We start from the raw sequence: 12,892 nt of genomic DNA, 5'->3' as shown, positions 1-12,892 counted from the left end.
GAGAGACTTGTACACAAGCAGAGCTGCTTTGAAGTCTATTCTTTGAGGTACAGGGAGCCAGTGCAGAGACCTGAGCACAGGACTAATGTGATCATACTTCCTGGTTCTGGTCAGGACTCGAGCAGCAGCATTCTGGATGTACTGAAGCTGTTTTACAGCTCGTTTGGAGAGGCCGGTGAGCAGGCCGTTACAGTAGTCTAACCTACTGGAGACAAATGCATGAATAAGTATCTCCAGGTCTGGCTTTGACACTATGTTTTTGATTTTGGCAATGTTTTTCAGATGGTAAAATGCCGCTGATGTTACTGACTTGATATGGCTGTTAAAGTTCAGGTCAGAGTCCATGATTACCCCTAGATTTCTGACTTGATTTGAGGGTTTTAGAGAAAGAGAATGAAGGTAGCTGCTGACACTTTCTCTTTGTTTCTGTGGGCCAAAAATAATAACTTCGGTCTTGTTTGAGTTTAGCTGGAGAAAGTTGTTCTGCATCCACGCACTGATCTGTTGGAGGCAGTGGCTGAGTGAATCCACCGGCCCATATTCACCTGTTGTCAGTGACACATAGATCTGAGTATCATCTGCATAGTTGTGATAAGATATGTTATTACTGCGTATTAACTGCCCTAGTGGCAGCATGTAGAGGTTGAACAGAAGGGGTCCCAGGATCGATCCCTGGGGCACACCACAAGTCAAGGCCATGTAGTCTGAGACACAACTCCCAATTTCAACAAAATATTTCCTGTCTTCCAGATAAGACTTGAGCCAACTTAGGGCAGATCCAGAGATGCCAACCCAGTCTTGGAGTCTGTGCAAAAGGATCCCATGATCAACAGTATCAAAGGCAGCACTCAGGTCTAGCAGGATTAAGACAGTGACTTTGCCATCATCAGTGTTCAGGCGGATGTCGTTGGTTACCTCGATAAGAGCAGTTTCTGTGCTATGATGGGGTCTAAAACCTGACTGGAAAACATCAAATGAATTGTTTAATAAGAGAAAATCAGTGAGCTGTTGGTAGACAACTTTTTCAAGGACTTTTCCTAAAAATGGCAGATTAGAGATAGGTCTGTAATTATTCAGTACAGTGGGATCAAGACCGCTTTTCTTCAGGAGAGGTTTAATGACTGCAGTTTTTAAGGCCTCTGGAAATATTCCAGATTGAAGAGACATGTTAACTATTTGAGTAATTGATGGCAACACACTGTTCAGGACAGACTTTAGAAATCTAGTGGGTAACACATCAAGGCAGCATGTAGACAAGCTCAGACGGGTGATGGTCTCTTGGACAGTTTGGTCAGTGACAGGTACAAAGTGAGTCAGCTTAGAGTGAGTAGGGGGCCGTTCGATAGTTATGTGTTGTGGAGTTGATAGCTTTTTTAATGCCCTGAACCTTGTCATTAAAAAATACAGCAAACTCATTACATTTAGGTGTGCAAACCAGTTCTATTGGTAGCTGGGTTGGAGGGTTAGTTAATCTGTTTACTGTTGTGAACAGGACACGAGAGTTGCTGCTGCAACTTCCAATGATTTCAGAGAAGTACCTTTCCCTTGTTCTGCATAAGATCTGGTTGTAAGCGTACAACTCCCCCTTATACATTTCATAATGAACCTGGAGTTTTGACTTGCGCCAGTTTCGCTCAGCTCTGCGGCACTGTTGTTTCTGTGCCCTGACTAGATCATCGTTCCTCCAGGGAGCTTTCTGTCTATGTTTTCTCAATTTAACCTTCATAGGGGCAATGGCATCCAGAACATTCAAGATGCTAGAAGTAACAGAATTCAGCATTTCATCAACATTGGCACCAGAGGCGTTTTCAGGGTTAATCATTTCTACAAACTGTGCCCTAGTGCTCTCATTTATTTGTCTCCTTTGGACAACTGCAGGGCCAGGCGGTGGTTTGGGAGCAACAGACAGGTCAAAGAATACACAGAAATGATCAGAGAGGGCGACATCAACCACACTGACATTGTAAATATTAACCCCCTTTGTGATGAGCAGGTCCAGAGTGTGCCCCCTGCTGTGGGTGGGGCAACTTACATGCTAATGGTAAGTGCAGGAGTGGTGCTGACTCCCTGGCCCATGATGTTGGTCTTTTTGAGGCTGATAGTGAGGCCATACACTGTGCAGGCCTCTGCAAAGAGATTGATAAGTTGCTGAAGAGCAGCTTCCGTGTGATCAGCGAGGGCGACGTCATCAGCAAAGAGCATCTTCGGACTCACTGAATGCGTAGCGCAGCAGCAAGGAGAAGAAAATGCCAAAAAGCGTTGGGGCCAGTACACACCTTTTTTTCAAACCGCTCTTGATTGGGAAGGTGGTCGATGACGCTCCGTCATACTGAAGAGTGCCAGACATGTCGTGGAAAGATTCTATTGTTAATCACCTTTATTTTATTGTTGAGAAAAGGGGATGTAATGAAAGCTATCGCTTTTTGTAAATGTCACTACACTATCTGTGTCTGTAGTGCTGATTTACGGCTATTGAAAAATATAATAAAGAACGTTCTCCTTACTATCCTCATCAATGGCTCCGCTAAACCCAAGTGGTTTTCCGACAATATAAATACATCACAAATATTACTCGTCTTTACCCTAAACCACCATGACAGTATTGCTAATGTTTTGTGATGGTGAACTGATCCAAATCCATCTAAGAATACCACTTTTATCCCATGAAGTTAGGAACTTAGCACCAAATTGCAACATATAAGTTTTAAGATTTCAATTGCAAATTTTGATGTAGTGATTTGTCAGTGTTTGAAAACATTTCAAAATACTTAGACCCAACATAAATCAGATTTAATCGGATGTCCTTCCAAATCCAACTCTTTCAAAATGACCTTGCATAAAACATACAATTATTTTTCCTATTTAATATAGGTCAAAATGTGAACATAAGGCATTGTTTAGGGCTTTTACTAGCATGACAGAAAGCAGTGTGTGGTCCCACTGGTGTTGAAAATTTGCAAGAATGAATAATTTCATTTAGGTCTATGTAAACCAGGTGGCTTCCTGGTCTACCAAAAATGCACACACACTCTTTCAAAAACTGTCAGGAAAAACACATCAAACCCAACCTAAGATTTTACTACACTGCAAGTATAATGAAGAAAGTTGCTGTGGCCAGCTCAGTTTTTTTACATTTGTCCTACCAGTCAATTACACAAGTCACTAAAAACAAGTCTGACCTTTATTTTTAAAAATCAGAAAACAATGAAAATAAACGATGAGAATCACAATAAATTGGGCTCCACTGAAAACTGCATAAGGTTAGTGGCTTTTCCATTTCTAACCAGTCAGTTTAGTAAAAAAAAGTGTTTATGCAAGGATGCCCCCAAGGTGCCTTCTATTTTTGTTTGGTATTCTAACTTCATTCAGGGAGTTCTCTGCTCCTCAGAAGATTCCAAATGGTTCAGGGGTTCCTCCGTCTTTTCTTGCAACTCTTTTGGTGGTAGTTTCTGGCTTGTTTTTGACAATGTGCTATAAATTGTCATGGCCTGAAAGTAAATCAAGTTGAGAAGAGTTAGTGTGACTTTAAATTAGTCTGAACCTGCACAAATACCGATATTGAATAGGCATGAAAACAAACCTGAGAAACCATTCCACTGATGTCACCCGTGTTGGATGGCAGTAGGATGGTGTTGGACTGTTTGGCGAGGTTAGAAAATGCAGACACATACTGTTCTGCCACACTTAAAGATGCAGCAGCGTTTCCATTCTGTAGAAGATATACAATAATTGTTAGTCTCTTTTCAGTGTGTGATTTGTGGCCCTGCAACAGACAGACGACCTGTCCTCTGCTTATGCCCATCAGTGGCCGGGATGGGCTCCGGCAGCCCCGTGACCCAGAAAGGGACAAAACATGTTTAGAAGCTGAGTGAATGAATGAATTAATCTTTGTGTGTTGTTGTGTTGTCTGCACAAATAACTATGCAACAAATTAATTCGTTTCATTTGTTCAGGTATAGGATGTGTGTTCGTAGTGTTCCCTTTTTTTTGAGCAATATATTTTTATGTAAAGTATAACTCTGCAGCTCTTGTTGGATTTTGCTCTATAAGACATTGGCTTAAATAGCTCTTGTAGCGGTAAAAGGTTGCAGGAACCTTTAGTCTAACAATTACCTGTTCAGTCAGAGCCTCAGAGAGCATACGTATGGCTTTTGCTTTGGCCTCAGCTTTGGCTATGACTGCTTGAGCCTCACCTGCAGGAAACAGAGGAATTAATCACACAGCGATGAATGGAATCTAAACTTTTCAAGTATTTCAGAGCAGAAAAACAAGACTGGCAAAACAGCAGCATTTGTTCCTTTGAACACAAAAAAACTGATTTAAAAACAAGCCTACCAGCTGCTTTATTGATCTGCTCTGCCTTCTCTCCCTCTGAGGCCAGAATCTGCGCTCGTTTTCGACCTTCAGCCACATTTATGGCTGCCTCCCTTGACCCTTCAGACTCCAGCACAGTTGCTCTCTTCTTCCGCTCAGCTTCAACCTTTAAGCAGTAAAGAAAATGAATAGATTAAAAGCCAGAGCTTTTATAACATGAACTTTACCATCTTTTAAAAAAAATGCATAGTTTGAGGTTATGTCATATCAAATAAAACAGATTTTTTAAAAGGCGATTTCACCTGCATCTGCATAGATTCTTTAACACGAGGCGGGACGTGTATGTCCTTGATTTCATAACGGAGGCAGCGGATTCCCCACTCATCTGATGCTTGGTTGATTGAGTGAACCATGTTGGAGTTAAGAGATTCCCTTTCCTAAAAAAATAAAGACAAAACGATGAGAAACTTTTCAACGATGAGAAACTGAGGTGCTATTTTTTGATTCTTTGCTAACTTTTATTTCTTAAAAAAAACAGGTGATTAAAACTGTTTTTTGTTTTTTTTTTAAAAATAATCTTAAGCTGATTCCCATTGACTATGAAAATTTCTCTGGGGAGGTGTTCTGGGAATGTCCCACTGGGCGGAGGCCCTGGGCAGGGGTTGACATAGCCCAGAAATTTTCACTGGCCCACAGGGCCAGTAGTTTTTGAAAGTTACTGGCCCTGCCTGAAAGTTACTGGCCCGACACAGCGCAAATTGCGACCTGCCACCGCAGGCGGCACGCAAGCGATGGACGCTGCAACTTTAGAGCATGCCCCCCCGGAAAATTTTAATATGGTGCAATTTGGTGCATTCTGGTGACATCTAGCACTTATTTATACACTTTTCTATTACTGAAAATAGACCATATCAAACTTAAATCTGCTCTAGTCTGTTTCAGATTTTTTTGAAGAGAGCACTGCAGTGTAGTAGGTAACACTAGTTAAGAAGTTTTCATGCTGCTTCTAATCACTGCTATTTCACATTTGTTCGTAATCAATAGTTAAGAAGTTTTATTTACTTTTGACAAAATTAATTACTTTGACATTATACTGCATTTGATTCTGAGATTCAGGTATTTGTAGTTGCCTTTGATTATTTGACATTCAGCTTAAAGCTTAGTGCAGGGGTCGGCAACCTAAAATGTAGAAATAGCCAAATTTGGACGAAAAAAAAACAAATAACAAATATGTCTGGAGCCGCAAAATATTAAAAGCCCTATTTAAGCCTTATAATGAAGGCAACACATGCAATGTGTATCTATACTAGCTATATTAGCCTGCTATCAAAATTATTAAGTTGCTTCAAACACATAATGAGCATTATTAACGATTAAATGTTTATTTGCCCTGCAGTGCATTCTGCGGGGAACGACGCGTCACCCTACTGCTCTATTGTGCAAGTTTAATTTCATTACAATATTGTATAACGACCCAGCCGGGACGTCACTTTAGCGGGGAAGAGAAAGCCAAACTGCTAGCGTAATGGCTTCATTGCAGAACTGTCCGTGCACCTTACACCACACGACCCCGGATAGTCTCAAGCGGATAGAAACAGGAAGTGCACCGAAATTCCTTTTCAGCATCAAGCCCGTTTACTCCAGCACACATAAACAACCAAAACAGCATGGACGTGACTTCAATTCACAACACTCTCACTCAAGGTTTTACCCCAAAACTCCCACTTCCCATGAGCCTTAGGAGCTGAAGGCGGGGCTAACCCCCAGGTCGCTACAATATCAATGAATTATGTTTCATTGCTTTGATAAAATAATAGAAAAGTAATAAAGAAATCCGATTTTTGATGTCATTTTTATTTTGAGGATTCGAACAAAAGAATGCTCCCCTGGCATATCTGAAGTTTAATTTGTAAATTTGTGTTTTGTATTGTACTTTCATTTTGCAGAATAAAGTTTAAAAAAAAAAGTAATATTGTAGTGCCGGTCATGTGCATTTTAGGTCTGTTAGCAGCAGGGGATTGTGGGAAGTGGTCTCTTGATCTAATTAGGGCTCAGCATGAGCGTTTCTGTTTGCCCACGTTTCTTTTCATATGGCAGTTTTGTTGTTCCACCTTAGTTCATTCTTCCTCTTATGTTGTTTCTTTATGTTGCAACATAAGTGTGGGAGGGGGAGTGGTTCATGACTCCTGTGCAATGTTCAATGTGGTGCGTGGTTTAAATTAAGGGGCTTGTAATGCCAGAAAGGAGACAATGCTCTCAGCTAAGCTTGCTGCCTGCTCCTCTCTGAAGCTGTTCGGAGACGTGCCTTGTATGGGACACGGACATTTCTCCAGCGCAGCCAATTGACTGACAGCTCAACTTCCAGACAGCTTGGCTCCTGTTTGGCACTCTGCAAGTGACGTACCTGCATGGCGTTACAAAGTTTTTTCTATGCATTTTTACAGCATTGGAAAACGTTAATAATGTTTGTCTTGTTTTTCCTCCTACAGAAACCATATTAAAACAAAAAATATATTTCTCTCCCCCATCTTTTTACATTTTCAAACATTTTTGAAAATGCTCCAGGGAGCCACTAGGGCAGCGCTAAAGAGCTCCTGAGCCGCGGGTTGCCGACCCCCGGCTTAGTGCATACAGTTTCATCTACCATGCATTCATTAAATATCTTGCTGTCCATACTACTAAATCCACCCATTACTCCATCTTGGGGAGGTTTGAGAAACATCTTTGAGCGTTCGTTGTCTCCTTGTCCAACTTCCCAAGCTATTTTTCGCCCCATTAAGTTGCTCCGACGGATGCAGAGAGTAAACAGTGTTCGCTCTCCGCATCCGGAGATGGGTGGTGCGCACGCATCTCTGTTGTGGAGTTTGCGCACCACGTGACCAAAACAATCATGGCGGACGTCAAACTTTCAAAGCGATGAAAACGAGGTAAATCTACACGTTTTCGCAAAATATACTTTATTGAAAAAGGTGAAAAATATATTACCCGTTAGATATTTTAGTGGCCCGAGCGGACAAGTGAAAAATAAAGTCTTGTGGTCCGTACGGCTCGAGAAACAGAACCGGGCCAGCGGGCAAATGGCTTTGTCGAGCCCTGGCCATGGGGAAGATCGAGGACACGCTGGAGAAACTATCTCTCCCGGCTTGCGTGGGAATGTCCCAGGGTCCCCCCCAGAGGAGCTGGAGGAAGTGGAAGGGAAGTCTGAGCATCTTTGCTTAGACTGCTGCCCCCGCGACCCGGATAAGTGGTGGAAGTGGATGGATGGATGAATGGATGGATAGATGGACATTGCACAGATTGTACGTAGCGGCAGTGTGAGACAGCCTTGACTTAGAACTGGTAGAGATCATGGAGAATCCAAAAGTTCAATTAAAAGAAAGCGTCGCAAGGGCCCACGGCGGCGTTGCTCATGGTGCTGATGCGTTATTTCCGCTCAGTGATTTGAATGTCAAAATAAAGAAATTCAATGAAGTGCGGGTTTACGTGTTCTTTGCGTGGTTATTTCATACCTCTGTGGTTTTATCGTGGTTCATTTGTGATACATCTGTCAAAATTTCATGTAGAGAACCATAACTTTTCTCACTTTTTTCCACGTATATTTAATATGAAGTTTTCATATGTGGACCATGGGCAAATTGTACGGATTGATTTTAAGAAAATTTCAATAGTATTTCAAGTTTTGTGCCTTTTTATCTTTCAGTACCGGTAAATAAAAACTCTCATGGAACCAAGATCCTCTGGCACTGGTTTCAAAAAGCAAAAACTTATGGAAAGGCATCTTTTTAGCATTTTGGCCATAAATATTTTTAAGAAAAGGCTTAAGACCCACCTTTTTAACATGGATTTTAACTCTTTATTATTATTTTTATTCTACATGTTTTTATTGTTGTTTGATTCATATCCTTAAACGTTCATGTTTAACTAATCATTTTAACCAATATTTTTTTTGTTTTAAAGATCATTTTTATTTCCAGTGAGTTACCAGTTGGAATCTTCTCCTCTGGGTCAGCTGCTGTTCCAGCCTGGTTTGCTGCTGCCACCGCTGCCTGTATTGTACTAAACTTTGCACTACATTGTTTGAAATAAAATTTGATTTCATCTAAGGCAGGGAAGATATTTATCTTTACCCGAAAAACTTTATCCAGTGTTAATTTGCCCAGCTCTGAACGCATGGTGGTTTGAGCCAACTGTGTGACTGCATATTCTGGATCCTCAACGCCATAGCTGGCCTGAGGGAGGAAAAGATGGGAAATTTTCAGATTTGGCAATGCATAAAAACAAGGATAAAATAAGCAGACAGCTGTTGCAACCCTAAACTGTTCCGCTGTGTACCTTGAATGGGTCCAGGATCCTTAAATAAAGAACTCCATCGATCTGAAGTGTTACATTGTCTGTAAATGTAAATTGAGATATAAAAATTTACATTACATCTGTTCACATCCACTTCATTGCTCTTAAATAACAGAGAAGTACATTCCTCAAGAAAACAGAGAATGTTCAAGAAAGAAAAAAGTGAGTTTTATTCCAACCCCCATCCGGAATTAAACTTAATTATTATAAATGGGCTACTCACCTAAAGACACTGCAGACTGTTCTGGGACATCAATCACAATTTCTTTGAGACTTTGGACATAACGAATTCGGTCAAGTAAGGGGATGAGGAAATTTAAACCCTAGAAGAAGACATTGATGATAATTGAGTAAAACCACCACAGAGCTGATTAAAGCTGCAGAAACAATGTATAAGTGATTGCTCATATACAATTACATTTATAAGATCATTACCGTTTCTTCTTAGTTGTTTCACAGACATTTTGCCTTAAATTTATTTATTTTTAAACATCTTCAGTTTGTGATGAGAAGGTAAAGTTTTCTGCCCATGTTACAGTACTTAAACTTAATAGGGGCTGTTAAATTTAGGTTAGATTTAGGTTAAGATTAGGGACCGTGGCGAAGAGGTTGAGCGGTCAGCCTGCAGTCTGAAAGACGGAAGCTCAGTTTCTGCATCTTTCAGACTGCAGGCTGAAACACACAAACTTGGTTCTTGCTTTTTTTGAAGGGGTCCTTGGGCAAGAAGTTAAACACAATATTGCTCCTGGTGGTCTGATTAGCATGTTGTATGGCGGCTCTATGGCAGTGCACAACTGTGTGAATATGTGTGTATGTGCATGGGTGAATGGGACTTTGGGCAAAAATAATGGTAGAAAGATTGTACACCATTGACTATATGGCTTAATTTAGGGTCATAGTGACTGCTGCAAACTCTCACAGTTTTTCTGATATTGCGGGCCACACTGAAATGTGAGTGTTAAAACCAATGGAGTACTGGAAAGAGTTACATTTGGTACTGGATGTTTTCATGCTTTTGGCTATCCTTAAACCTAAGTGTAATATATAAGGGTCGATTACTGATGAGCATTGTTGGGAGGTAACGGATTACAAAGTAACGAAGACTTACTGTAATTTAATTACTGGAATTACAGTTTAAATTATAGATTAAAGTTACTGGACTATAGAAACCCAAGTTACTTAATTACTTAGGAAACAAAACAGAGATTTATAAAAATAAAAAATGAGTTACTGGCACATACTCGGACACATGCACGCAGTGTTGGGGTCGGTCAAAGCACAGTCATTGCTCATTGCTGCAGTCACATTGCTTTCCACACTGGCTCAAAAATGAGACTAAAAGAAATGCTGCAAGGAGTCTTTTTATCCTCGAGGAGCAGCACACACGCACAGTGGTGGACAAAATTTTTGGTACCCCTCAGTTAAAGAAAGAAAGTCCACAACTTGAAATGTTCAAAAGGAACAATAGATTGAATGATAAACTAAAAATGATGATACCCATTACTTAATATTTTTTTGCACAACCTTTTGAGGCAATCACTGCAATTAAACAGTTTCTGTATTTGTCAATGAGCCTTCTGCACCTGTCGACAGGTATTTTGGGCCACTCCTCATGAGCAGACTGCTCCAGTTGTCTCAGGTTTAACGGGTGTCTTCTCCAAATGGCATGTTTCAGCTCCTTCCACAGATGGTCAATGGGATTCAGATCTGGGCTCATAGAAGGCCACTTCAGAATAGTCCAATGCTTTTCTCTTAGCCATTCTTGGGTGTTTTTGGCTGTTTTGGATCATTGTCCTGTTGGAAGACACATGACCTGCAGCTGAGACCAAGCTTTCTGACAATAGGCAGCACATTTCTATCCAGAAAGCCTTGATAATCTTGAGATATCATTTTACCTTGCACAACTTCAAGACACCCTGTGCCAGATGCAGCAAAGCAGCCCCAAAACAGAACTGAGCCTCCTCCATGTTTCACAGAAGGGACAGTGTTTTTTTCGTTGTATGCTTCATTTTTGAGTCTACGAACATAGAGCTGATGTGCCATACCAAAAAGCTCCAGTTTTGTCTCATCTGTCCAAAAGGACTTTTCCCAGAAGCTTTGTGGCTTGTCAACATGCTTTTTTGCAAATTCCAGTCTGGCTTTTTTGTTATTTCCTTTCAACAGTGGTGTCCTCCTTGGTCGTCTCCCATGAAGTCCACTCTGGCTCAAACAAGGACGAATGGTGCGATCTGACACTGTTGTACCTTGATCTAGGAGTTCACCTTTAATGTCTTTGGAGGTTGTTCTAGGCTCTTTGGATACAGTTCGAACTATCCGTCTCCTCAATTTGTCATAAATTTTCCTCTTCAGGCCACGTCCAGGGAGGTTGGCTACAGTCCCGTGGGTCTTAAACTTCTGAATAATTTGTGGCACTGTCGTCACAGGAACTTCAAGCTGCTTAGAGATGGTTTTAGCCTTTACCTTTACGATGTTTGTCTACAATTTTGTTTCTAATGTCCTGGGACAATTCTCTCCTTCGCTTTCTGTTGGCCATGTTCAGTGTGGTACACACCTTTTCACCAAACAGCAACGTGACTATTTGTCTCCCTTTAAATAAGCAGACTGAATGATTATGGGGTTGAAAACATCTGTGATGTCAATTAAAAGGACATACCTGAGTTCATCATGACCCCCTGGGCAATTTGTTCCCAGTCTTTTATGGAGGTACCATCATTTTTTTCCAGCCCTATTTCATTCATTACTTTCGTTACTTTTGAACGTCTCAAGTCATTTCAGTGAGCATTATGGACTTTTTTTCTTTAACTGAGGGGTACCAACAATTTTGTCCACCACTGTGTGTGTGTATAGATAGATAGATTAGTTAAGATAGATAGATTAGATAGATAAATAGATAGATAGATCCCATCATCACAGCATGAGCCATTGCCAATCATTTTAATACAAGTTCATGTATCTACTATGCTTTTTTTATTTTATTTAATAAAGAGAGTGATAATACCGGCTCCAATATGCGGTGGAAGCGACCCATTCTTTCCACCACCCAAGCTTCCTGTTGGGGCACAAAGAGGATCACAGTGTTCATTGGCAAGCTGGAAGCCCATCGCTGCTGCACTGGTGTAACCAAGAGCCTTGGTGCAGGCCGCTGAGCTTGCTGGGAAAAATAAAATAAAATGAATAAAAACATATCAATATATAAACATTTTACAGAAAATGACAAATTACTGGCCTTAACCTAAAATAATAATCACAATAAAACACATCAAAATTAAAGTTATCAGATGAGAGGAGAATTAGTTTATTATTAATTTAACAACCACTTATACAAATCCATTCCTTACTGCATATCGATAGCAGAACACAACATGACGTGGACAAAAACACTGAAGCTCTTTCAGGTGTTTGCACAAGTATGAAATAAATTTTCACTAATGTAAGACTAAAAATGGATTGTGGCCACAACTTAAAGGAAGCTCCAGCATTGTTTATCACCAGTGTTAAAAGTAAAACAAGCCCCTAATATTGTCAATGACTCTACCTTTTCTTTTTATACTTTTAAAACTAAATACATTAGGACCAGAATTTATATTAAAAAAAAATAATTTTATTTTTTATTAAATATAGTCGTCTATAATCATCATCATGTTTCCCGTGAACATGAATGAATGTTCCTTGACTTTTCCTTAAGCAATCATATTCTCATTTGATTTAAAATCTGGTTAATAAAAAAAAAGTTTTCTCATTTAAACTCTGAATTTTTGAGTTTAAATTTTAAACCTGAGCTAAAACTTTTAAAGTATGTTTTGGATATGACGTGCAAAACATTTATGAATCACGAACCAAACATTATTGCAAAAATTTACAAGTCAAACGAATATTAAATCTAAAAAATGAATTCTAATGTGGAGTGGAAAAAAGTTTTTATTTTATTTTATTTATTTATTTACTTACTAAGGAAAAAAGAAAATCTCTTACTTAGGGTTAAGTGTAGCGACAGACACAGGCAGCCTTTCCCGACCCTTCGCAACCTAACAAAATCTCAACAAAACTTACCAGCAAAATAGCTCCACCAGTCCGACACAGCGTTCGTAACATGGCTTAAATATTATGCAAGGACTGTAGTGACCAAAAGTAGTTTTCTAAACTAGGTTCAATTCAAACTCCTCACTTACGAGTGACCCTTACAAGCCAGGAAATGGACGTTACATCATCTGTACGCTTACGGAACGCC

At 40.1% G+C, this 12,892-nt stretch overlaps 1 protein-coding gene across 1 annotated transcript; it reads right to left on the bottom strand.

Annotated features, from left to right (window-relative positions):
- Positions 1 to 2,768: 2,768 nt before the first annotated feature.
- stoml2 (stomatin like 2) lies at positions 2,769 to 12,892 on the bottom strand. Its single transcript, XM_004086577.4, has 10 exons — positions 12,715 to 12,892; positions 11,663 to 11,815; positions 8,888 to 8,987; positions 8,647 to 8,705; positions 8,442 to 8,543; positions 4,617 to 4,751; positions 4,336 to 4,480; positions 4,114 to 4,193; positions 3,581 to 3,709; positions 2,769 to 3,488 (listed from the first exon to the last, which is right to left on the bottom strand). The coding sequence occupies exons 1-10, from the start codon at positions 12,754 to 12,756 to the stop codon at positions 3,366 to 3,368; spliced, it is 1,068 nt and encodes a 355-aa protein (XP_004086625.1). The 5' UTR covers positions 12,757 to 12,892; the 3' UTR covers positions 2,769 to 3,365.

This window comes from Oryzias latipes, chromosome 12 (assembly GCF_002234675.1).
Source record: "Oryzias latipes chromosome 12, ASM223467v1".
Lineage (NCBI taxonomy): Eukaryota > Metazoa > Chordata > Actinopteri > Beloniformes > Adrianichthyidae > Oryzias > Oryzias latipes.
This window is presented reverse-complemented; position numbering and strand designations above follow the sequence as displayed.

Bases quoted from the DNA above. Each gene is read 5' to 3' on its own strand.
- stoml2 (XM_004086577.4), bottom strand. From the start codon at position 12,756: ATGTTACGAACGCTGTGTCGGACTGGTGGAGCTATTTTGCTG. The intron at 4,752-8,441 runs GTAAAGATAAAT...TTATTTTTTTAG, and splicing joins CACTGGATAAAGTTTTTCGG to GAAAGGGAATCTCTTAACTC. The intron at 3,489-3,580 runs GTTTGTTTTCAT...ATTTACTTTCAG, and splicing joins TCAGTGGAATGGTTTCTCAG to GCCATGACAATTTATAGCAC.